This window comes from Watersipora subatra, chromosome 2 (genome assembly GCF_963576615.1).
Source record: "Watersipora subatra chromosome 2, tzWatSuba1.1, whole genome shotgun sequence".
In the NCBI taxonomy this organism is placed as follows: Eukaryota; Metazoa; Bryozoa; class Gymnolaemata; order Cheilostomatida; family Watersiporidae; genus Watersipora; species Watersipora subatra.
Window position 1 is genome coordinate 46,163,145 of NC_088709.1, and position 24,195 is coordinate 46,187,339.

At 37.2% G+C, this 24,195-nt stretch overlaps 3 protein-coding genes across 3 annotated transcripts; all 3 read right to left on the reverse strand.

Annotated features, from left to right (window-relative positions):
- Positions 1 to 9,135: 9,135 nt before the first annotated feature.
- Positions 9,136 to 16,494, reverse strand: LOC137387509 (arylsulfatase J-like). Its single transcript, XM_068073951.1, has 10 exons — positions 16,480 to 16,494; positions 15,458 to 15,582; positions 14,903 to 15,175; positions 14,452 to 14,568; positions 14,065 to 14,196; positions 12,615 to 12,741; positions 12,191 to 12,344; positions 11,251 to 11,390; positions 10,145 to 10,290; positions 9,136 to 9,936 (listed from the first exon to the last, which is right to left on the reverse strand). The coding sequence occupies exons 2-10, from the start codon at positions 15,563 to 15,565 to the stop codon at positions 9,598 to 9,600; spliced, it is 1,536 nt and encodes a 511-aa protein (XP_067930052.1). The 5' UTR covers positions 15,566 to 15,582; positions 16,480 to 16,494; the 3' UTR covers positions 9,136 to 9,597.
- An 809-nt stretch (positions 16,495 to 17,303) lies between these two features.
- Positions 17,304 to 20,027, reverse strand: LOC137388249 (uncharacterized). Its single transcript, XM_068074748.1, has 2 exons — positions 20,021 to 20,027; positions 17,304 to 17,710 (listed from the first exon to the last, which is right to left on the reverse strand). The coding sequence occupies exons 1-2, from the start codon at positions 20,025 to 20,027 to the stop codon at positions 17,304 to 17,306; spliced, it is 414 nt and encodes a 137-aa protein (XP_067930849.1).
- A 3,545-nt stretch (positions 20,028 to 23,572) lies between these two features.
- Positions 23,573 to 24,058, reverse strand: LOC137388250 (cerebellar degeneration-related antigen 1-like). Its single transcript, XM_068074749.1, has one exon. The coding sequence runs from the start codon at positions 24,056 to 24,058 to the stop codon at positions 23,573 to 23,575; it is 486 nt and encodes a 161-aa protein (XP_067930850.1).
- Positions 24,059 to 24,195: the final 137 nt, after the last annotated feature.

Here is a 24,195-nt window from a genome sequence, read left to right on the forward strand (position 1 = left end):
GATTACAGTATTGAGTACAGTATTGAGTACAGCATTGAGTACCGTATTGAGTACAGCATTGAATACAGTATTGAGTACAGTATTGAGTACAGATTTGAGAACAGTATTGAGTACAGTATTGAGCACATTATTGAGTACAACTTTGCCATTGTGTGTTAACATGTGTGGGTGTGTCTGTTAGCATGTGTGAGCATGTCTGTTAGCGTGTGTGGGTGTGTCTATTGGCATGTGTGGGTGCGTCTGTTAGACTGTGTGGATGTATCTGTTAGCATGTGTGGGTGTGTCTGTTAGCATGTGTAGGTGTGCCTGTTAGCATGTGTGAGTGTGTTTGTTAGCATCTGTGAGTGTGTCTGTTAGCGTGTATGGGTGTGCCTATTAGCATGTGTGGGTGTGTCTGCTAGCATGTGTGAGTGTGTTTGTTAGCATGTGTGAGTGTATCTGTTAGCGTGTATGGGTTTGTCTATTAGCATGTGTGGGTGCGTCTATTACCATGTGTGGGTGTGTCTGTTAGCATGTGTGGGTGTGTCTGTTAGCTTGTGTGAGTGTGTTTGTTAGCATGTGTGAGTGTATCTGTTAGCGTGTATGGGTTTGTCTACTAGCATGTGTGGGTGCGTCTGTTAGCATGTGTGGATGTGTCTGTTAGCATGTGTGGGTGTGTCTGTTAGCATGTGTAGGTGTGCCTGTTAACATGTGTGAGTGTGTCTGTTAGCGTGTATGGGTGTGTCTATTAGCAAGTGTGGGTGTGTCTGTTATCTTGTGTGGGTGCATCTGTTAGCATGTTTGAGGGTGTCTGTTAGCATGTGTATGTGTGTCTGTTAGCATGTGTGTGTGTGCGTGCGTGCGTGTAGTACTAGTAAATTAGAAAAGGCACCACATAAACATGTCTCCAACATAACTTTAGCAATATGCTGCTGATATACTTCTAAGAATAATTATTTTAACTATAAAAAATCAAATCATAACGATAAAAAAATCAAAGCTACGTTGTCAAAAAAATGAGAGATCAATCAAAGACATAGCTAAATTTTTTGGCAAACATCACTAAGCAGTATTCTCCACCACAGAGAACTAGAAGATTGGATGTTTATCGAGCCAGTCAGTCCAATGCCCGTTGTGCAAGTCTGGATACGATGCAGGATCAGAAGGTTTGTTCCTAGGAGTCTGAGCAGCGTCAGCAAATGTCATCAGCTTGCTATACAGTTTCCCAGCTAATTCAGGCATGAGAGATGCAATATTGTTGTATTCACATGGATCTGATGCTAAGTCAAACAGACAATATTTGTCAGCTGAGGTGAAGGAAGGTAGAGAGGAGTTGCGTTCTCCACACTGAATGTAAGGTTTCTGATTGGCTCCGATGTAGGAGCACTCCTCCGGATACCATCCATTCATTTTGTTTGTGCAACAAATCTGTAAGGGGTTAAAGGTTAGCAGTTACTATCAAGATGCTAAAAGTGGGTTATTGAATATAAGTAGGATAGATCTTCAGTAAAATCGAAACAGATTGATACAAATTACCAATATTGATAATTCTCTCCCAATAGAAACTGCCCAAATCCAGGGCAGTATCCACCTGTTTGAAAATGGTACTGCGGGGAGAGTCCAAGATGGGTACCGAGCGCCCTCTCGGTGTGAGGAGGGGGGTCCGGGGGTCCCCCGAGAAAATTTTTAGTATTATTAGTAAAAATGGTGCAAATCTAGCACACTTGGCTCCTGATGGGGCACATGTTCTAACAGCAAATTTGACATTATAATCTAGTTTTTTAAATATAAAACTGTTTATTGAGATTGTCTTTAACAACGCTTATCAAAAATATAATGTGAATGAGAGCTGCTAAAGGGGTTGGCCGCAGCTAGCATGAAGTAGAATTATCACTGGGTACAATGCTGAATGGTGTAGGAAATGAGTAGGCTCCTAATAGTAGTAGAAATAATTTGGTTAAATAATATTGTAGAGTTAAAAAGTAAAATTAATAGAGCACCATGTTCAAAATAATGCTACTATACTATAGTCTATAAAACTGAGCAAGTAGTACCTAGTAGATTTAAGTTTAAGCTATGCATGTTACATGCATAGCTAAAACTTAAATTTATTTCTATGAACTAAATATTTTGTACATAAGCATCCATTTACATATCTACTACTACAAAAAAATACAACCATGTACAATTGTCTCTGTATGAAATGTTCGGAAGCATTCCTTTCGGTACTATAACGTTGCCGTGCGAGCTACCATAGCGATCGTTTTTCTCTGTATATTCCAAGTATTATTAAGTCTAAAAAGTTTACATCACTTCTGTCATCTGAATTATTGTTATTCTAATCACACCAAAAATCACTTACGATCGGAGAATCAAATAATAGTTTATTTTACCGCTTTGAAAGTCGAGCCGATCTTGACCGGTATTTTCAGCTTTTAGTTTTTTCTAAGGAGGCGCGATTTCTTTAGCACAAAGCAACGCCTTTCGGATATTCATTTCATAATTTAATTTATCGACTAATATCTTGTCGATTATATTTAAAACTTACTCATATTCTTTGTTTAAAGGTTGACTTGCAACAAAATTCACATTACAGTTATTTGGTATCAAAAGATTCACCATGTCTTACTCTGTTGTGTTGTAAGTGCTAAATATGTGGAAAGGTGATTACAAGCTCTTAAAAGCTCAAAAACAAACAGAAAATCGCAGCCACACGAGACCGCCGTATGGCTCCCTGATGATGGCTGCCTGCACACCCACTACCAGAAGAAGGAGATGTCGCAGCCCCCGGAGAGGAGTACAGCGGGCTAGGACACCACCGTGCCCCCCAGCCCGGGTCTGCCCAGCTTCGACCAGGAGGAGCAAGATGACTGGGGAGCCCGCCGGGTCATGCACCCTGGCCGAAGTGATAGGATGGACTCTGGCCAGCCAGACCCTCCTGCAGACGCAGCGCAGCTGGGCCCGGTTGCTAGTGCAGGACGCCCAGGAATGAATGAGGGCTGCTGAGACTATGCAGGCGACCCTGCGGCAGGGACACCTAGAGGGCCGGGAACGCCAGCTACTATTGGAGGAGATAAAGCGCCTCCGCTATGGAGCCCGACAACATGAGGCTCTGGCCCAGCCTGTCGTCCCACGGGATGTGAATTGGAGACCCTAGTTGCCAATGGGGGGAGTGTGTGGTGAATGGCGTCCTCTTACATCTTGCCAAGCCAAGCCGATGTACAGTCGAGTCAAGCATAGCCAAGCCAGAGCCGTACCGACTGAAAACCGAGCCGAGCCGGGTTGAGCCATGCTAACCTAGCCTAGCCTGGGTCTAACCTAGCCTGGGCATGGCTCTCGTGGGGGATTGGGAGAGAGAGCCTGGGACACATAGCAAAAAAAAGGTAAGATAACTTCTGCAAAACGAGCGACATATGTTACATATGACGCTCAGACTGATACTAACGAAAGCGTGTCGATAGATTCAAATCTCACGATGTACTAGATGTGGCGCGTTTAAAAGCCTATCGTCACGGTAACGTGATTCGATCTAGTGGAAGGCACTATGTTTTTGATAGGCTGGGTAGCTATGTAATACCCCGTTTGATAACAAAACGATAAGAACCATAGGTTACTATGCTCTTGCGTTTTCACGTTTGCAGTTTCATTTCATATACTAATAAAAATGGAGCGATTCAAAAACCATCTATCAAAGCTAGGCATAGCCACGCTGAGACCAAAACAGTTTCAAGCTTTACAACATATTATCGCAGGGTTTGACTAATTTATAATTCTTCCTACTGGCTTCGGAAAGAGTATTTGCTTTCAGATGGCACCGTTTTGCAGTGGTAGGTCCGAGTTGCTCATAATAACTGTCGCGAGTAATTACAATACACGCGAGTAAAATAAAACTGAGATTACTTTTTACTAGATAAACCTTTCTTTACTAGCAGCGTGCGATTCATTTTTGTTGTTCTATTGCTATTCGTTTGTATTGTTATTGTGAAAATCTTTTATTCAATTGATTTAATTTTTGATTATAATTAAATCAAAACCTAATTAATTAAACATATGAAATAATATAGCTTCCGCGATTGATTTATTATGCAACCAACATTTCATACTTACCAATCAGCGTTTTTTTGCTGCCAATTCAGATTAAAAATAATACATAATACTCGCGAAGACCATAAAAAAGACCGTCACATGATACTCCTTCGGAAATAACGATTGTGATATTAGCGACTGCAGAAGTCGACTGTTAGAGTTGTCTTCCTCGAGTGTTGCTATGTGTCCCAGGCTCTCTCTCCCAATCCCCCACGAGAGCCATGCCCAGGCTAGGTCTAACCAAGCAGAACAGGGGTGGAGTTTAGCAGCTATATAAGCCCGAACATTTGTCTAGTAGAGCAGAGCTGTTCTGGGCCTGTTCATTGCTTGCCACTTGATTCATTTCTTGTACACCTTGATGAACTAAGCAGAAATATATGTAATGTACTCATGCACGAATCATGTACTAGTGGAGGAAAGTGAAGGTCGCACAAAACTTTTACAATATTATATTTATGTTAATTATTGATTGGCCCAATGTTGTTTATGGCATTTTTTGAGCTTACCTTGCAAAGCACACAGAAATGAACACCCTCTTTTTAGCGCATTCTTATTCTACACTAATCATCTAGTAGATCATCTAAAAACAGAACAACTAACAGGCGGGTTATTACAGTTTCAAGGCTCGCACAGTACTGCCTTGTTTTATTCTAAAAAAAACACAACTTCTGAGCAAGCTGAACACATTTAGATCATTGAAACAACTTTGAAGAGATGCACATATATTCTGATAGCAAACTCCAGCTAGAATTAAGTACAAGGATTGAGTTTTGGGCTTTGCACTTTTGTATGAATAATTAGTTTCTCACAGCCTTGATAGAGCTACAGCTTAACTCAAGAACAGGCAGGTATATGACTTCTGTGCAGCTGGTTTACACAGCTCAAGTTCCAACATAGTGCAAGATACATAGAAGTGAGTAACTAGAGCTCTTTTATACACTTTCTACTTGTAGGGGCAAGTGACTGGATACATGTGACTCATAGGGGCACGTGATTGGATACATGTGACTCATAAGAGCATATGATAGGATACATGTGACTCATAGGGGCACGTGATTGGATACATGTGACTCATAGGGGCACATGATAGGATCTGTGTGACTCATGGGGCACGTGATAAGATACATTTGACTCATAGGGGCACATAATAGGATACAAGTGAAAAGTTCAAATTATTAGAGTTTTACGAAAAGGGAAATTAGCATTTACTATGATTGACTTACACAAAAACAGAGCCCAATACGGCACAATAAAAATAGATGGATGCATGCGTGATGATGCATCAACAATAGTCATGGCCTGAGAACTTTATAAATTTTCATAAATTTTTATAATTTTATTATCTTTTAAATGATTTTTTTTATAATTCTTTTATAAATATATAATTTTAACGATTTTAAACTACAATAATTAAACACAGATGGTGTAGACTAAAAGTGTGTTAGTAGATTCACGCGCCGGTCATCAATAGAGTAATCACTCTGTTATTTCTATATTGCCGTATGAGTCTAATAGAGGACAACTCCATGTATATGGCAGAGCTTAGAACTGAATGATTGCTTATAACCTACCCCATTCTAAAATAAACATTCCTTTAGCACTGTGCTATGCTGTATCATCTAGGCAACACAAAAAAGTTTGAAAGCTCTTTAAATTTTGATGGCATCAGCCATGCAAATGATTACTGTTAAACATTGCGTGAAGGTTTTGGGATACTAGTGTTTCATGTGATGAAATCCAGCTCTAGGATTGACATCGTAAAACATTGTGAGTAGTTTTTTAACAGCAAGGGCAATGCATACATTACTATAAATCTACTAGTAGTACCTCCTACTATCCTACTAGTACATGCATAATGCATGTACTAGTAACACCTTCCACTATACATTTACTACGAACACCTCCTACTATACATGTACCAGGAACACCTCCTATTATATATGTACTAGTACCACCTCCTACTATGCATGTACTAGTAACACCTCCTATTATATATGTACTAGTACCACCTCCTACTGTACATGTACTAGGAACACCTCCTACTATGCATGTACTAGTAGCACCTCCTACTATATACATGTACTAGGAACACCTCCTACTATGCATGTACTAGTAACACCTCTTACTATACATTTACTAGTAACACCTCTTACTATACATGTACTAGGAACACCTCCTATTATACATTTACTAGGAACACCTCCCATTATACATTTACCAGAAACACCTCCTACTATGCATGTACTAGTAACACCTCTTACTATGTTTGTATTAGTACCACCTCCTACTATGCAAGTACTAACTTACCCACCCATGCTCCAATACCAAATGACACTATTCCTATTTATTATCTAGCATCACAATAGCTGTTCCATGCTTGTGAACATGACCTTGAGACTGTTGTGCTATGTCAATAATCTAGCTTTAGAGCCTGTGTTATTGTTATTAATGTTTGTATTGATAATGATAAACAAAGCCTATGAGACCTAATGTATGATTTATAAAACTGTACGATATTATTTAAAGGTTGACTTGCAACAAAATTCACATTACCGTTATTTGACATGAAAAGATTCACCATGTCTTACTCTGCTGTGTTGTAGGTGCAAAATATGTGGAAAGGTGATTACAAGCTCTTAAAAGCTCAAAAACGAACAGAAAATCGCAGCCACACGAGACCGCCGTAGTTTGGATTCCCTTTCCAAAACGGCTCAAATGTGATGTAGTTGTGAGAGATGGTTTCTGTTTACACATTCTTGCAACCTGATTCGTTGAAATAATTTCCCAAATATACTTCACGCATTCAATAAAACTATGTTTATACTTCTTGCGCGGCTATTTTATCGTCATTGTAATGCTGTCACTTTTAGCAGTGATATCTTATAACTTACCGTGAAAAATCATTAAACTTTTTAACTTTAGCTCGAAGGAGTACATATCATTGTCTGATAATCATGACGAGCCTGTTGGTCACCTGTGATAATCAAAAAGTGCTGCAAAAATTATTTGCGAAGTATTGGGTCACATGATCAGAGAACGACTTGACGATTGAATAATGCCGAAACAAAACTGTAAAGTAGCGAGCATCTATGGTAAAACTTCGGTAAAACCCGAAGTGGTTGTCATAAACTAGTACTGCGATAAGTTTTATATTGAGCTTTGTATTGGCCTTTCAATTCAGGTGAGAACGTACGTGACAAGACGATGACCAAATTTCGTGGCTACGTCATCGAAATAAAGAGATTCTAATCTACGGCCGCTTTTTGTTTTTGAGCTTTTAAGCGCTTGTAATCACATTTCCACATATTTGGCACTTACAACACAACAGAGTAAGACATGATGAATCTTTTGATACCAAATAACTGTAATGTGAATTTTGTTGCAAGTCAACCTTTAAGGGAATAAGCATGCAGAGAGCTAAGAAGATGTATAAGTACTTTTCAGGTCTTATCTAGATTGAATATATTGTAACTGCTATCTAATTTAGTAATGGTTTAATAATGAGAATATTACAGTAGTGAAAGTTCTGACAAATTAAATTTTAGTGACTACAGTGTTAAAAATAAGTCATAAAGCTAGTAAAATCTATTTCTGAGTGAAGCATGTATTGGTATGTGTCAGATACATAACTACACTTTTAATGTATTAAGTTACTTTGGAATGTCTTAACAGTTTTACGCAAACTGCATCAAAAAGAAGTGTATGTTTGTATACATACTGTAAGAAGACTATTGCTTGGTACCATGAAGTAGCAAGATCATCCTGTGTGAACAGGAAGTAGCAAGATGTCCCTTGTGACTACGCAGTAACAAGACTATCACTTGTGATCACACAGTAGAAAAACTATCCCAGTGATCACACAGTAGCAAAACCACCCCTTGTGATCACACAATACCAAAACTTTCCCTTGTGATAACACACTAGCAAAACCATATCACTTGTGACTACACAGTAGCGTGACTATATCACTTGTGATTGCATGGTAGCAAGACTACATCACTTGTGACTACACAGTAACAAGACTATATCACTTGGTTATACACAGTAGTAAGACTACCACTTGTGATCACACAGTAGCATGACTATATCATTTGTAATCACACATTAGCTAGACTATATCACTTGTGACTACACGGTAGCAAGACTATATCACTTGTGACTACGCAGTAGCAAGACTACCACTTGTGACTATTTAGGTCCAATATTATAAAACAAAAAACTGCTCAAGCCTTGACTTACAAAATTTTTGATTTGAACAATTTGTTGATGATGATTTTGTCAGAGCCTAGAGACCTACATGTACATAGGTTATGGTACAATAACACTTTGTCATTATACCACAAAGACCTTCACAGTAAAATAATAACACATTGTCCTCTGTCTAAGGAACTTAAAAGTGCTGTAAAACCTCTCCCCATCCCTTCTCATAAGGATTTAATCCTTCAATTAAATACAACTCTATAGACAACCTTTTCCTCAACCACAGTTTGATGGCCGCCACACAATGTTAGTCGTTATTCCGTTGAACTGTCATGGATACTTACTACCTTTTGTCAGTATCATGGCTCCTTTCAGTCAGAGAATGGAAATTAAAAAACACCCTAGAGAAATTGCAGACAGTATTTACAATTCAGCTACAGCATACTCCAACCTTGTTTTCCAATGTCTCAGATTTCAAGCAAATCATAGTTTGAGCATAAAATTAAGAACTCTTTTGTGTTGGATGCCAAAAAGATTCACATTTCAAACACTTTTGAGATAAGCTGAGGAAATCTGCTGCTACATCTCTGTAACCTTTGTAGCCTATCTGACACTTTCTCATTATCTTCAGGTTTCAACTTTTATAAGGGAATCTTCGTTGAGGTTTGCTTCTTACTGACTGTATTCTGTGTAGTTCAGTAGTGTATTGTTTTACTGGTTATTCATGCTGGCTGTTCATACTGGTTACCTATTGATGTTACAACAAAAATTGAAAAAACATGGCTAATTTAGTAAATGCTATAGATACAGCACTACACTTTTCAATTCAGCTATCTCTATTAAAAAGTATTGATAAAAAATTCATTGCACTTATGTGCAAATATTACCTGTTCTTTTTACATACAGCTTATGGTGGAAAATAATGCAAATGTTTAAAATAATCATTTCCTAAATTTGAAAATAATTGACATCGTTTGCAAATAAAAGGCCATTTCAAACAACTCAATCATTGAACGTCGTTCTGGAATGATTGTTGTGGTCAGAAACTCATTTCGAAAGGTGGAATATGAAATCATTTAATGATAATTTAACAGTCAATCAAAATTTCATATTTGGCAGTAAACTTTCAAATAGATTGTGAAATGCTCGCTGACATAAATTTTGAAAAAATCTTTCAAAAAGAATGTTTATTTATAAAAATATTTATAAATATATATCAAATTATTTTTAATTGGTTCAAATAGCATAAGACAAATTGATCATAAACATAGCTGGATGCTTTGCCATCACATCTTATAAACATCACTAAGTAGCATTTTTCACCACAAAAAACTAAAAAATTGGGTGTTTATCGAGCCAGTCTGTCCAGTGTCCGTTGTGCAAGTCTGGATACGATGCGGGATCAGAAGGTTTGTTTCTAGGAGGCTGGGCAGCGTCAGCAAACATCATCAGCTTATTATACAGTTTCTCAGCTAACTCAGGCATGAGCATTGCAATATTGTTGTATTCACATGGATCGGATGCAATGTCAAACAGACAATATTTATCAGCTGAGGTGCAGGAAGGTAGAGAGGAGTTGCGTTCTCCACAAAAAATGTAAGGTTTCTGATTGGCTCCAATGTAGAAGTGCTCCTCCGGATACCAACCATTCATTTTGTTTGTGCAGCAAATCTGTGAAATTTTAAAACTTAGTATAGCTTATCAAGATGCTAAAAGTAAATTATTAAACATACATGTATGTAGGACAATTTAATGAAACATTCTCCAGTGAAATCGCAACAGATTGATACAAATTAGCAATGTTGATATTTCTCTCCCAGTAGCAACTGCCCAAATCTGATGTTACAGGTCTTTCACTGCATCACTTAGTCTCACATACCACAAGTTTATAGTCTCCGTATCTGATAGCCCCTGCTCCATCATCATAGTTATGCATGACTTCATTACGAGCAGAGGGGGCGTTGAACTGTATAGACGGCCATTGATCTACTCCATAGTAATCAATATTCTTTGGTAGTTTCTCTCCTGCAACCATCATTCCGTAGTAATTAATAGACACTAAACCCAAAATCTTGTTATACTATGTTTATGATATTTTATTTGTTACGGTGTGTAGCTGTTTTGCAAAGGGTGTCTATTCTATAGAAAATTCAGCTATTCCAAAGAGTATAGACAATTATCTTTAATGAAATATAAATCTCAGTGTTTGTGGTTTAGGGTCTGTCGTTTGTGTGACCAGTTATAGCGACAAAGTTTTAGGATTGAAAAATCCTGCGGACAGACGTGCTATCCATTAAACTGGCACCCAACTGGCATTACTAAGGAATAGTTGTGCACATACTTATGAGCTGGCCAATCGTTAGTGCCGATCGGTTAAAATCACATGCTTCACGCTTCACCTAGCACGCTTAAAGATCATGATTGTAGGACAGATCATGATGCAATCTTTTTTGCTAACGCTCGCTTCAGAGGGACAGACACAGATCCTATTTTTATAAAATTTAGACTAACTTAAGTTACTGAAAGAAAACTGAGGGGTAAAGAACCTGAGCTAATTAAAAATAAACTTTTGTGCAAAAACTTTTTTGTTACTCGTGTAACGCTGTGCATTCATTTAGTTTCATAATAAACCAAGGAGTTCGTTATATTATGTTTATACCGGTAATATTTAATTTATTAGGTGTGCAATAGCTTCAGAAAGAGTATGTCTATTCTGTATAATGTATAATTAGTTCATAGAGTGGGCAACCTTTCTATAGAGTGTCCAACTATTCCATAGGGTGTACTCCTATTCCATAGTGTGTCCAACAATTTCATTAAGCGTACAACTATTCCATTGAGTGAAATAATATTTCATAGAGTGTACAACTAATCCATGTTTAGGCCATATCATAGATATGCTAAATATCATAGATCTGGAGATAATATTGTTTTGAGTATCATGTACAGTTTTTGCTTTAATACAAAGGAAAATTGGAGTGTTACCTATAGCAGCCATAATAGTTGGTAGCCAATCAGATATGTGCATGAGATGATGGGAAGTAGTACCAGGGTTCTTAAGCAATGGACTGTGTATGAAGGAGACAGCTCTCACACCCCCTTCCCAGTTAGTAAACTTGCAGCCTCTAAATGAACAAATGTGTCACAACTTTTATGTACATACTGTATAGGTCTATACATACTGTTTATGTATATACTGTATATATAGATTTTCATAACTTAACTGATTTTGAAAAAAGGAAAAGTTTAAAAGGGAAATGGCAAAAATGGAGTGGAAAAGCTTTAGACTGAAATTCAAAAAAGTTTGTAATTCAAATTCAAAAAAATTGTGATGCATAAAAGCCGGTTCACACTATATCGCCGTTTGTCAGCATTTCCCTTTTGGCGTTCATCATCAATTATGTGAACCGTGAATTGATGGCATCGATGAAGCATCGCGGACACATCGTAAAAATTTGAAGCTGTCAAACTTTCCTGACATTTTGCCGAGCATCTACGATCGCGTTTCAAATGTGAACTATTTTGGCCATGGTAATTCGCAATCGCTGATAATGATTTACTCATATCTGTTTATGATAGTCGCTGCGGGACTATCTTTTGATTCCAGCCCGCAAGAACAAAAAGGGTTCTTCGCAAAAATTGAAAAAGATAAATAAAAACACGTCGTTTTGAAGTATTTTTTGATGCAAACGCGGATGGGTATGTGATTGTGTGAACATCGTTATCATCGACGATCAACGAAGTTTTGTGGCATCAACGCCAAAATACGGCGATATAGTCTGAACCAACCTTAAACCTTAGCCTCCTAATATGAAACAAGTGAAATCTGTCTTGTACTTCTGTTATCAAACAGCTTGCTTACACAGACATTTCTTACAAATATTTTTTTCAAGTACCAAAAAAATTAAATATTATACTTGCATACCGCAGTGGCCAGTTGGATGCATAATTGGCGCTGAAGCCATCAGCTGGACCACCATTATCAGTAGTGAAAATGAGAATTGTGTTCTCATACATTCCACTCTTCTTTAGAGCTGCAGTCAGGTTTCCTATGGAGTCGTCTAACACTGAGAGCATAGCTGTAATACATGCAACAACTGGTTAACTTTAGCTCCTGTTGGTTTCTGTACTCAAGAGCTGTATCTATTAATGTTCACCCTTATTGCCTGCTTTCAAATATGTGTAGCTGCTGTTTATGTATTTAATAGTGAAGGTACTTTCCAAACAGGGTATCTACCTGTGCATCTACTAACTTACATATCTACTTATTTGTATATATAATAACCTGTGTATCTACTAACCTGTGTACCTACTAACTTGTGTCTTTAGGAATTTATGCACCTACTGACCTGCGTAGCGCCGTCTTCCATCATGCTGAATGAACTTAAATCTATCAAGATATTCTTGAGGAGCTTTAAGAGGCTGTGGACCAATTCCATTATGTACTGCTTGGTGTGCCAAGTACAGGAAGACAGGCTGAGCGAAAACAATCAAATTTATTGTAAACGCAAAAATGTGACAGCTAACAGACTAATGTGTCCAAAGACTTCTGACAAGTGACAGACAATGTAGTCTGATGCTTCAAGTAGCACATTTAGATTGACACAAACTTATGCAAGGTACTCACATATCTACTTACCATAACTACTATTATGACTTACTTTAGATTAGTCATGACTCATAATCAGATCAACAGCTCTGTTCCCAAATAACTCAATACCATAACTATCATTATGACTCACCTTAGACTAGTTACGACTCATGATCAGATCAACATTTCCGTTCCCAAATATGTAACTCATTACTATAACTATCATTATGACTTACTTTAGACTGGTCATGACTCATGATCAAATCAAGGGTTCTGTTCCCAAATAACTCAGTACCATAACTACCCTGATGACTCACCTTAGGCTGGTTATGATTTTTTATCAGATCAACAGCTCTGCTCCCAAATAACTCAGTACAATAACTACCCTTATGACTCACGTTGGACTAGTTATGACTCATGATCAAATCAACCTTTCCGTTCCCAAATAACTCATTACTATAACTATCATTATGACTCACCTTAAACTAGTTATGACTCATAATCAAATCAACAGATCTGCTCCCAAATAACTCAGTACCATAACTACCATTATGACACGCCTTAGACTAGTTATGACTCATGATCAGATCAACAGCTCTGTTCCCAAATAACTCAATACCATAACTATCATTATGACTCACCTTAGACTAGTTACGACTCATGATCAGATCAACATTTCCGTTCCCAAATAACTCATTACTATAACTATCATTATGACTTACTTTAGACTGGTCATGACTCATGATCAAATCAAGGGTTCTGTTCCTAAATAACTCAGTACCATAACTACCGTTATGACTCACCTTAGGCTGGTTATGATTTTTGATCAGATCAACAGCTCTGCTCCCAAATAACTCAGTACAATAACTACCCTTATGACTCATGTTGGACTAGTTATGACTCATGATCAAATCAACCTTTCCGTTCCCGAATAACTCATTACTATAACTATCATTATGACTCACCTTAGACTAGTTATGACTCATAATCAAATCAACAGCTCTGTTCCCAAATAACTCAATACCATAACTACCATTATGACTCACCTTAGACTAGTTATGATTTTTGATCAGATCAACAGCTCTGTTCCCAAATAACTCAGTACTATAACTATCATTATGACTTACTTTAGACTGGTCATGATTCATGATCAATTCGACGGCTCTGTTCCCAAATAACTCAGTACCATAACTACCCTTATGACTCACCTTAGACTGGTTATGACTCATGATCAAATCAACAGCTCTGTTCCCAAATAACTTAGTGCCATAACTGCCATTGTATTTCCTTGCTACCTTGAAGTTCTCCCAGAAATCCAGTCCAATGACTTTAGATGCATTCTGTTTAAAAAGGATTAAAGACAGGGTATAACCAGACATGCAATCAGCCAAAGAAGCGGCATGTAGTAACCTACTATCAGTCAACCTGATATCCAAACTTTATGATATGAACAAACCATAACAACCGATAATGAGTAGAATATAAATTTTTGTCTACCAGCTGAAATTTGACAAGATTTGAAAGTGTTTTGACGCTGCTCACAATCTTTGAAGACAACAAATTGCCAAATGACTTTCTGCTGCTATTCTACTCACCATGTTTCCTCCATTTTCATGACTGAAGTAATCTGTCTTATCTGCCCAAAACCCGAAATGGGTATCAAATCCTCGCTGAATCGGGGAGAAGGCAAGCTTGTATGAGCCTAAATGCCACTGGAAACACAGAAAGGATAGAATACTATATCTGAATTCCTAAAACTCGCCCCTGTCCCTCTGTCCATATGAGTACAATAATGATTTTTTCCATTTTAAAAGCCAATTTGAGTGTCAAATCCCCACTTTGTTGGTGTGTAGACAAGATTGAAAGACTCCAAATGTCACTACAATAACAAGATTAAAGTTCCCATCTCACACACACGCTTATTTGTTAGTACATCTGGTGAGGGATTTAGAAGGCAGAAATAGACAAAACCAGCTGAAAACATGGAACGGAAACAGAGAACTATTAAATGTGTGTACCATTATTTGGTGTGCAAATAAAACCAACCTTTCCGACCATATGAGTGGCATAGCCATACTTTTTCAGGTATTGAGGTAGGAGGGTCTCATTGAGCCCCAACCCATATGGAGTTGTTGTTCCTACAACACCATGTTGTAATCCAAGTTGCATAGGATGTCTTCCAGTGAGTAGGGCAGCTCTTGATGGCGTACATATCATAGGAGTGTAGTAGTTATCTAGTATGATTCCTTCATGAGCTAGTTTATCTATATGAGGGGTGGGTATCTGGTCTCCCCCATGAAACCCGGCATCAGTGTAGCCCTAGATACAATCAACAATGTATTTTATGAATATTGTTTGCAAGAAGACCTAAACAATAGAGTAACATATAAAGAATTGAGTCTCTATAAAGATACCATGTAAGGTAAGTACATTCATTCAGAGAAGAAGGTAAATATACGTAACATAGGAAAAAACTATCATACAAAGTAAGTTCATACGTTCAGAGAGGAAAGAACATGGGGAAATACCAGCAGCTACCAGTTGTGTATATGGCACATCACAGCTATTATCTCCATAGTTTCTACAATCCTTTTAACTTACCATATCGTCTGCGACTACAATTACAATGTTAGGTTTGGCTTTTCTCGTGTCTCCTTCAACCACCAAAAGCAGTAATACCAGAAGTTGACATGCACTCGATCGCAGCATCCTTCCTCTAGTATAACCTGTAGGAGTTTGTAATATGCACACTTACTAACTTTCTTTACATTTCAGGATACACATGCACTAAAGGTATATGAAAGATATGAACTGTATTTACATCAGTCAGGGCTGTTCACAGCAAACTAGAGCAAAAGACAAAAATGAACAACAGCAAGATAAAGTACTAAGAATTGGAGTTTAAAGCTTATTCACTTGGAATTTCCAACAACTAACTTACTAGCAACTAGCGTTGTATATTGTCTACGAGGTGATCTCGCCAAATGAGTGAGTTTGTGAGACTTTGTTAACACTTGGGAAGTTTTTTGGTTTTTTGGAAACAAGAACTTTATTGTTTATAGTGGAGGTGTGAAGAAGGCCCCAAACTTGAATTTTTATATCGTAACATAACCGAATCAAAACATCGATGAGGGGCCCTTTGGGGCAGGCTCGTCTAAATAATATCCTAGCACTACACATGATTATATAAAGATGTTGAAATAGATTCAGAACCAATTGTGAAAGATTTCTGCCATGGACACATTGACAGAACGAAAGCTAGTGCAATAAAAAGTAATTGCTCTTGTTCTGTCAATGTCCCTTACAAAAATCTGTAGAGTCCTGAGTTTTATATCATAATTTTATTATCGCTTGTTAAATGAAAAAAAGGTTTGCCTTCCATGAACTATAAACAATATATTTATGTAGATTTTGATGCTTACAATTGATTGCATTGATGAATAGCTTGATGTTGTTGATGCTTAAAAGATCCAAAGCTTTGGGATGCTGCCCCGAACTCCACTGGGGGGCTTACACCTCCACCAAACCCCAAAGTGTTCATAACTAGTCACCTAACATTTGCCGCCCGAACTTGCAACTAGAGAATACAGGTCTGCTTTCTAATAGTGGAATCTGTGACTAACCTGCACCCAGAAGAGTCAGAACACGAGGAACCAAATACTAGCTGATATTACTATAATGTAGTAGCGAACTTCGACCAGCTCACTTCATTCGCTCACTTTGCAGTTCACTAGTTCACTTAACAAATACAATGAAACTCATGAGCTATGATCAATATTACCATATCATGTGACTGAATAATGCAAAGAGCAATAACAATACAAAGAAGAAAGATCAATAACAAAGCGCATTTGGCTAGCAAATTCTTGTTTTTTGTATCGCACTAGATTAAGGAATCTGTAAACAAAATTAAACCACACTTGGCTGTTTTAAAATGTGGTGGTTGCAAATATTAGTGATTTTACCCATTGTACATTGAGAAATTGTTTTCACATTAGATCCCAGCCGATCTTCACTCAGTTACTGTTTTAAATGAGAGTTTACCAAAGGTTTACAACCATATCTGGAAAATTTGTGTGTGTAATAACGTTGGGGTACCTGCTTTGCTTGAATACTTAGTGAAAAGGTACCATGATAAAAAACTCGCTCATAAAGCTATGTTGAAAAATAGCTTACTGATTGTCATTAAAATCTGGCAGGGATTCCCTCATTGGTTAAATAATAATTATTTGTCACTATCTCATCAAATAAACAAAGCTGTTGGAGATTTGAATGTTCTCTGTAGCTAGTCTAAATATATCTTTGAGTATACAGTTGAATATAGTGTTGGTACAGTGTTGTGTGTGGTGTTGCGCAAAGCGTTAAGTCCACCACATCATTGTGTACGCCTTTGCACGCAGCGTTGGGTACGGCGCCAAGCACAGCATCAAGTTCTGTATGACGTCGACTACATTGGGGCTGTGGCATTGAGTACAGCATTGAGTACAGTATTGAGTACAGCATTGAGTACAGCATCGAGTACAGTATTGAGTACAGCATTGAGTAGAGTATTGAGTAGAGTATTGAGTACAGCATTGAGTACAGTATTGAGTACAGCATTGAGTAGAGCATTGAGTAGAGTAGTGAGTACAGCATTGAGTACATTATTGAGTAGAGTATTGAGTACAGTATTGAGTACAGTATTGAGTAGAGTATTGACTATAATATTGAGTACAGTATTGAGTACAGTATTGAGTAGAGTATTAAGTACAGTATTGAGAACAGCATTGAGTAGAGTATTGAGTAGAGTAGTAAGTACAGTATTGAGTACAGTATTGAGTACAGTATTGAGTACGGTATTGAGTACAGTATTGACTACAATATTGAGTACAGTATTAAGTACAGTATTGAGTATAGTATTGAGTAGAGTAATTAGTACAGTATTGAGTACAGTATTGAGTAGAGTATTGACTACATTATTGAGTACAGTATTGAGTACAGTATTGAGTACAGTATTGAGTACAGTATCGAGTCCAGTATTGTGTACAATAATGAGTAGAGTATTGAGTACAGTATTGAGTAATGTATTGAGTACAGTATTTGAGTACAGTATTGGGTACAGTGTTGAGTACATTATTGAGTACAGTATTGAGTACAGTATTGAGTACAGTATTGAATACATTATTGAGTACAACATTGAGTACAGTATGTACAGTATTGAGTACAGTATTGAGTACAGTATTGAGTACAGTATTGAGTACAGTATTGAGTACAGCATTGAGTACAGTATTTGAGCACAGTATTGAGTACAGTATTGAATACAGTATTGACTACAGTATTGAGTACAGTATTGAATACAATATTGAGTACAGTATTGAGTACAGCATTGAATACAGTATTGAGTACAGTTTTGAGCACAGTATTGAGTACAGTATAGAGTACAGTATCGAGTACAGTATTAAGTGCAGTATTGAGTACAGTATTGAGTACCGCATTGAGTACAGTATCGAGTACAGTAGCGAGTACAGCATTGAGTAGAGTATTTAGTACAGTATTGAGTAGAGTATTGAGTACAGTATTGAGAAAAGTATTTGAGTACAGTATTGGGTATAGTAGTGAGTACATTATTGAGTATTGAGTACATTATTTAGTACAGCATTGAGTACAGTATTGAGTACAGTATTGAGTACAGTATTGAGAATAGTATTGAGTACAGTATTGAGTACAGTATTGAGTACAGTATTGAGAATAGTATTGAGTACAGTATTGAGTACAGTATCGAGTACAGTATTGAGTACATCATTGAGTACAGTATTGAGTACAGTATTGAGTAGAGTATTGAGTACATTATTGAGTAAAGCATTGAGTACAGTATTGAGTACAGTATCGAGTACAGTATTGAGTACAGTATTGAGTACAGTATTGAGTACAGTATTGAGTACAGTATTGAGTACAGTATTGAGTACAGTATTGAGTACAGTATTGAGTACAGTTTTGAGTACAGTATTGAGTACAGTATTGAGTACAATATTGAGTACATTATTGAATAGAGTATTGAGTAGAGTATTGAGTAGAGTATTGAGTATAGTATTGAGTACATTATTGAGTACAGCATTGAGTACAGTATTGAGTACAGTATTGAGTACAGTATTGAGTACAGTATTTGAGTACAGTATCGAGTACAGTATTGAGTAAAGTATTGAGTACAGTATTGAGTACAGTATTGAGTACAGTATCGAGTACAGTATTGAGTGCAGTATTGAGTACTGTATTGAGTACAGTATTGAGTACAGTATTGGGTACATTATTGATTACAGCACTGAAAACAGCTTTTAAATTAATCTGAGAATTTTTTCTTTATTCTGTGAATCATGAAAATATTTTATTTTTTGTCAAACAATTGAGTTCATAAAACATGGGATAATTTCAATTGTAGATTGATAGTAATTGTGTTACTGAGAGCTGATCGTCCATGATACTTTATATCAAAAATAATTAAAACTTTAGCAACTTCTAAGTATGAGAGTAAGTATAGTATATTGACTTGATATACTTAAATGCTTACTACAAATATTAAATATACTAAAATATACAAAATTATTCTAAATACTTCAATATACTTAAATACTAACTTGATATACTTACTTAGGTGTCTGTGTTAGCATGTGTAGGTTTATCTATTAGTATGTGTGGGTGTGTCTGTTAGCATGTGTGCGTGTGTCTGTTAGCATGTGTGGGTGTGTCTGTTAGCATGTGTGGGTGTGTCTGTTAGCATGTGTGGGTGTGTCTGTTAGTATACGTGGGTGTGTCTGTTAGCATGTGTAGGTTGTTCTATTAGTATGTGTGGGTGTGTCTGTTAGCATGTGTGGGTGTGTCTGTTAGTATACGTGGGTGTGTCTGTTAGCATGGGTGGGTGCGTCTGTTAGCATGTGTGGGTGTATCTGTTAGCATGTGTGGGTGTGTCTGTTAGCATGTGTAGGTGTGCCTGTTAGCATGTGTGGGTGTGTCTGTTAGCATGTGTGGGTGTGTCTGTTAGCATACGTGGGCGTGTCTGTTAGCATGTGTGGGTGCATCTGTTAGCATGTGTGGGTGTATCTGTTAGCATGTGTGGGTGTGTCTGTTAGCCCACATAGCCTTCATATTATTGCCTGATTTCATCCAAACATGACATGCATATACACACACCTGCCATGTCGCTAAAATATGTCATTTCAAACTTTTATATGATTCCTAAAACCAGCTTCTTAACAACCCACCAGAATTCTGTCGGATAAAAATAAAAGAAACTGCAGACACCACCCTGATTACTGCTAGTATCACATTTAATCAGTAATTTCATTTCAGAAACTCAGGTGTGTGTCAAATATCTGCTTTGTAGGTGTGTAGGCAAGCTTGAAGAAACCCAAATGCCACTACAATAGCCAGATTAACAATACATCTCACTCATGAACATTTTACTTGTGCTGTTTCTTTACGTGATAACACTGCCTTTATCTTCCTGTCCCTCTAACTTTTACATAAACATTTATCAAAGAACTCCTTTGTCACAAGCTGAAAGTGACTCCGGCAGCGATTAGTTGCCAGATGATATCTCCGAGTCAGATACTTTAATAAACAGCACCTATATCACAGTAGCTATTAATACTATATTATATTTATATTACATATAGATTTATTTGTTTTTATTTATATTATGTATAAATATAATATATATATCTATATTACATATAAATATATCGTGTATTATCTATACAATATATAGACAATAATATATTTTATGTATATTATTATCTATATATTAATTTTTATATTCCAAGTTATCGGTTACCAGTAAATTAGAAAAGGCACCATATAAACATGTCTCCAACATAACTTTAGCAATATGCTGCTGATATATTTCTAAGAATAATTATTTCAACTATAAAAAATCGAATCATAACGATAAAAAAATCAAAGCTATGTTGTCAGGAAAATTAGAAAAATCAATCAGAGACATAGCCAAATGTTTTGACAAACATCACTAAGCAGAGTTCTCCACTACAGAGAACTAGAAGATTGGATGTTTATCGAGCCAGTCTGTCCAGTGCCTATTGTGCAAGTCTGGATACGATGCAGGATCAGAAGGCTTGTCTCTAGGAGGATGGGCAGCATCAGCAAACGTCATCAGCTTATTATAAAGTTTCTCAGCTAGATCAGGTCTGAGAGAAGCAATATTGTTGTGTTCACATGGATCGGATGCTATGTCAAACAGACAATATTTAGCAGCTGAGGTGCAGGAAGGTAGAGAGGAGTTGCGTTCTCCACAAAAAATGTAAGGTTTCTGATTGGCTCCAATATAGAAGTGTTCCTCCGGGTACCAACCATTTTTGTTGATTGAACAGCAAATCTGTAAGGGGTTAAAGGTTAGCATTTACTATCGAGATGCTAAAAGTGGGTTATTGAAAATATGTAGGATAGGTCTTCAGTAAAATCGCAACAGATTGATACAAATTACCAATATTGATAATTCTCTCGCAATAGCAACTGCCCAAATCTGATGTTAAAGGTCTTTCACTGCATCACTTAGTCTCACGTACCACGAGTTTATAGTCTCCGTATCTAATAGCCCCTGCTCCATCATCATAGTTATGCATGATTTCATTACGTGCTGAGGGAGCGTTGAACTGTATAGATGGCCATTGATCTACTCCATAGTAATTGATATCCTTTGGTAGTTTCTCACCTGCAATCATCATTCAGTTATTATTATTTTAATAAATACTAATTCCATAAGCTCCTTTTAGCACATATATAGTATTTTATTTATTACGGTACATGGCGGTTTCAAAAAGTGTGCCTGTTCCATAGGCACACTTCACGGTCATACACATGAGTACATTCTAGAATGTACTACTATTCTATAGCCAGTATTAAAGTTCAATAGAATGTACCGCTATTTCATAGAATTTAAAGCTATTCCATAGGGTGTACACTTGATTCATAGGGTGTGCAACTATTTTATGAATTGCACAACTATTTCATGTTGTAAAACTATTTTCTAGAATGTACAACTAATCCATAGCCTGTACACATATTCCATAAAGTGTATACCTACTTCATAGAGTGTACAACTATTTCATAGAGCGTACAACCATTCCATAGCATGTACAACGGTTCCATAGAGCATACAACTATTTTATACAATGCAAAACTACATCATATCTGTCGGTAAAAGTGCTTGCAGCACCGCATACAGTTTTTCATTTTTTAGCGCGAAGATTGCTAGAGTATCACCTATAGCAGTCATGATCGTTGGTAACCAATCAAAGATGTGCATGAGGTGATGGGAAGTAGTACCAGGGTTCTTAAGCAATGGACTGTGTATGAAGGAGACAGCTCTCACACCCCCTTCCCAGTTAGTATGCTTGCAGCCTCTAAATAAACAAATAAGTCAAGACATGACTGTAAATACATGTACCAGTACCAGTATATGTATATACGACACGACAATCACAGCATGAAAACTACAACTAGATTTTTTAATTTCTTTTTCATATTCTGAAAATTTTCAAAAGACAAAAGAACAAGAGAGAAATATAAATAATGAGTTTTTATCTCTGCTTTGCAAAAATATTCTCAGGCTTTGTAAGGTGGCCAAGTAGTTATGTTTGTTGTTCTAATAAGTAGCCAGGGGTCAAAGGATCATTGGTCAACATTTTAGGCGTCGAGCTACAAGACTGTATAAAGCCTCATTTTCATTCGCAAAAAACATCTTTTGTCGCCCTCATGCCCATTAGAGTGGCCCATGAGAGGTCATGACCCCAAAACGGTTTTGTGCTTAAAACTTGAGAGAGTATCAAAGAAATTCACCAGCAGTTTTGGCAGATTGTTTAATTAGAAGTTAGGTAGTATAAAGTACATATCCACAGACAAGTGAAACTAAATATAAATAGATGTTTATTGTCTTACAGTACTGAGTAGAGTATTGAGTACAGTATTGAGTACAGCATTGAGTACAGTATTGAGTACAGTATTGAGTAGAGTATTGAGTACAGTATTGAGTACAGTATTGAGTACAGTATTGAGTACAGTATTGAGTACAGTATTGAGTACAGTATTGAGTACAGCAATGAGTACAGAGTTGCATATGGCATTGGCTACAATGTGGTGTGCGGCATTGAGTATGACAATGCGTAAGAGCGTTTAGTGTGGCATTGAGAACAGAGTTGAGTATGACCTTGGATACCGGTGTGGCTTGACACAAAGGACCATCGCATTAGACCAGGAAGTGAAGGGGCGATTACATAAAACCATACATTAGTGCAATGAGACAAGCCCGCTTTTCCGTCATTTTCTGCAGGGTGTCTTGTCTAGTCAGAATGTTTCCATTTTTCATACCGATTTTCTTTATCTCGTATGGTTAGTCGATGGCAACAGTCAGTGTAACTCTTTTGCCAAATGTGGTCATTATTATCACTTTCACTAACACTGCTTGGATACGAGGATAGATTTTACTAGTACATGTGTTGTGTTTGTAACTTCCTTGTTTCCTCTAATTTCATTCAGTTGCAGCGAGCAGTAACAGCAAAAGCTGCTGTTACTGCTTCATACCTATTTTACACATAAAACTTAAGTTTTAAATAAACTCTATAAAGGCTTTACTGACTTCTCATATTAATAAATTAGAAATGCTTAGCTTTTAAAGGGGTGAAAAGCAACACTCGAGTTTGTCCTTTATAGTTATTGAACAGCTCCACTTTAGTTAGACTCTTTGGTATCTTGGAATATTCCGATATCATGCAATACTCCCATACCTTTCAATACTCCCATACCTTGCAATACTCCCATACCTTGATATACTCCCATACCTTGCAATACTCCCATACCTTGCAATACTCCCATACCTTGCAATACTCCCATACCTTGCAATACTCCCATACCTTGCAATACCTCGATATCTTGCAATACTCCCATACCTTGCAATACTCCCATACCTTGCAATATTCCCATACCTTGCAATACTCCCATACCTTGCAATACTCCCATACCTTGCAATACTCCCATACCTTGCAATACTTCCATACCTTGCAATACTTCCATACCTTGCAATACTCCCGTACTTTGCAATACTGCCATACCCTGCAATACTCCCATACCTTGCAATACTGCCATATCTTGCAATACTGCCATACCCTGCAATACTCCCATTCCTTGCGATACTCCCATATCTTGCAATACTCCCATACTTTGCAATATCAGTGCCTCAACTAGCTGCAGAGCTAGTGCGCATGTGGGCCTCATCATGCCTTACTATACTGCAATTTGGTTTCATTTTATTTCTAGCCAACTGAGCTTGTGAAAAATGTGATATATTCCACTGT

Coding starts and splice junctions, on each gene's coding strand:
- LOC137387509 (XM_068073951.1), bottom strand. CDS start 15,565: ATGCTGCGATCGAGTGCATGTCAACTTCTGGTATTACTGCTTTTGGTG. Junction 14,569..14,902: donor CCACTCATATGGTCGGAAAG/GTTGGTTTTATT, acceptor CTGTGTTTCCAG/TGGCATTTAGGCTCATACAA. Junction 12,742..14,064: donor TGAGTCATAACCAGTCTAAG/GTGAGTCATAAG, acceptor GTTTTCGCTCAG/CCTGTCTTCCTGTACTTGGC.
- LOC137388250 (XM_068074749.1), bottom strand. CDS start 24,058: ATGGGAGTATTGCAAGATATGGGAGTATCGCAAGGAATGGGAGTATTG.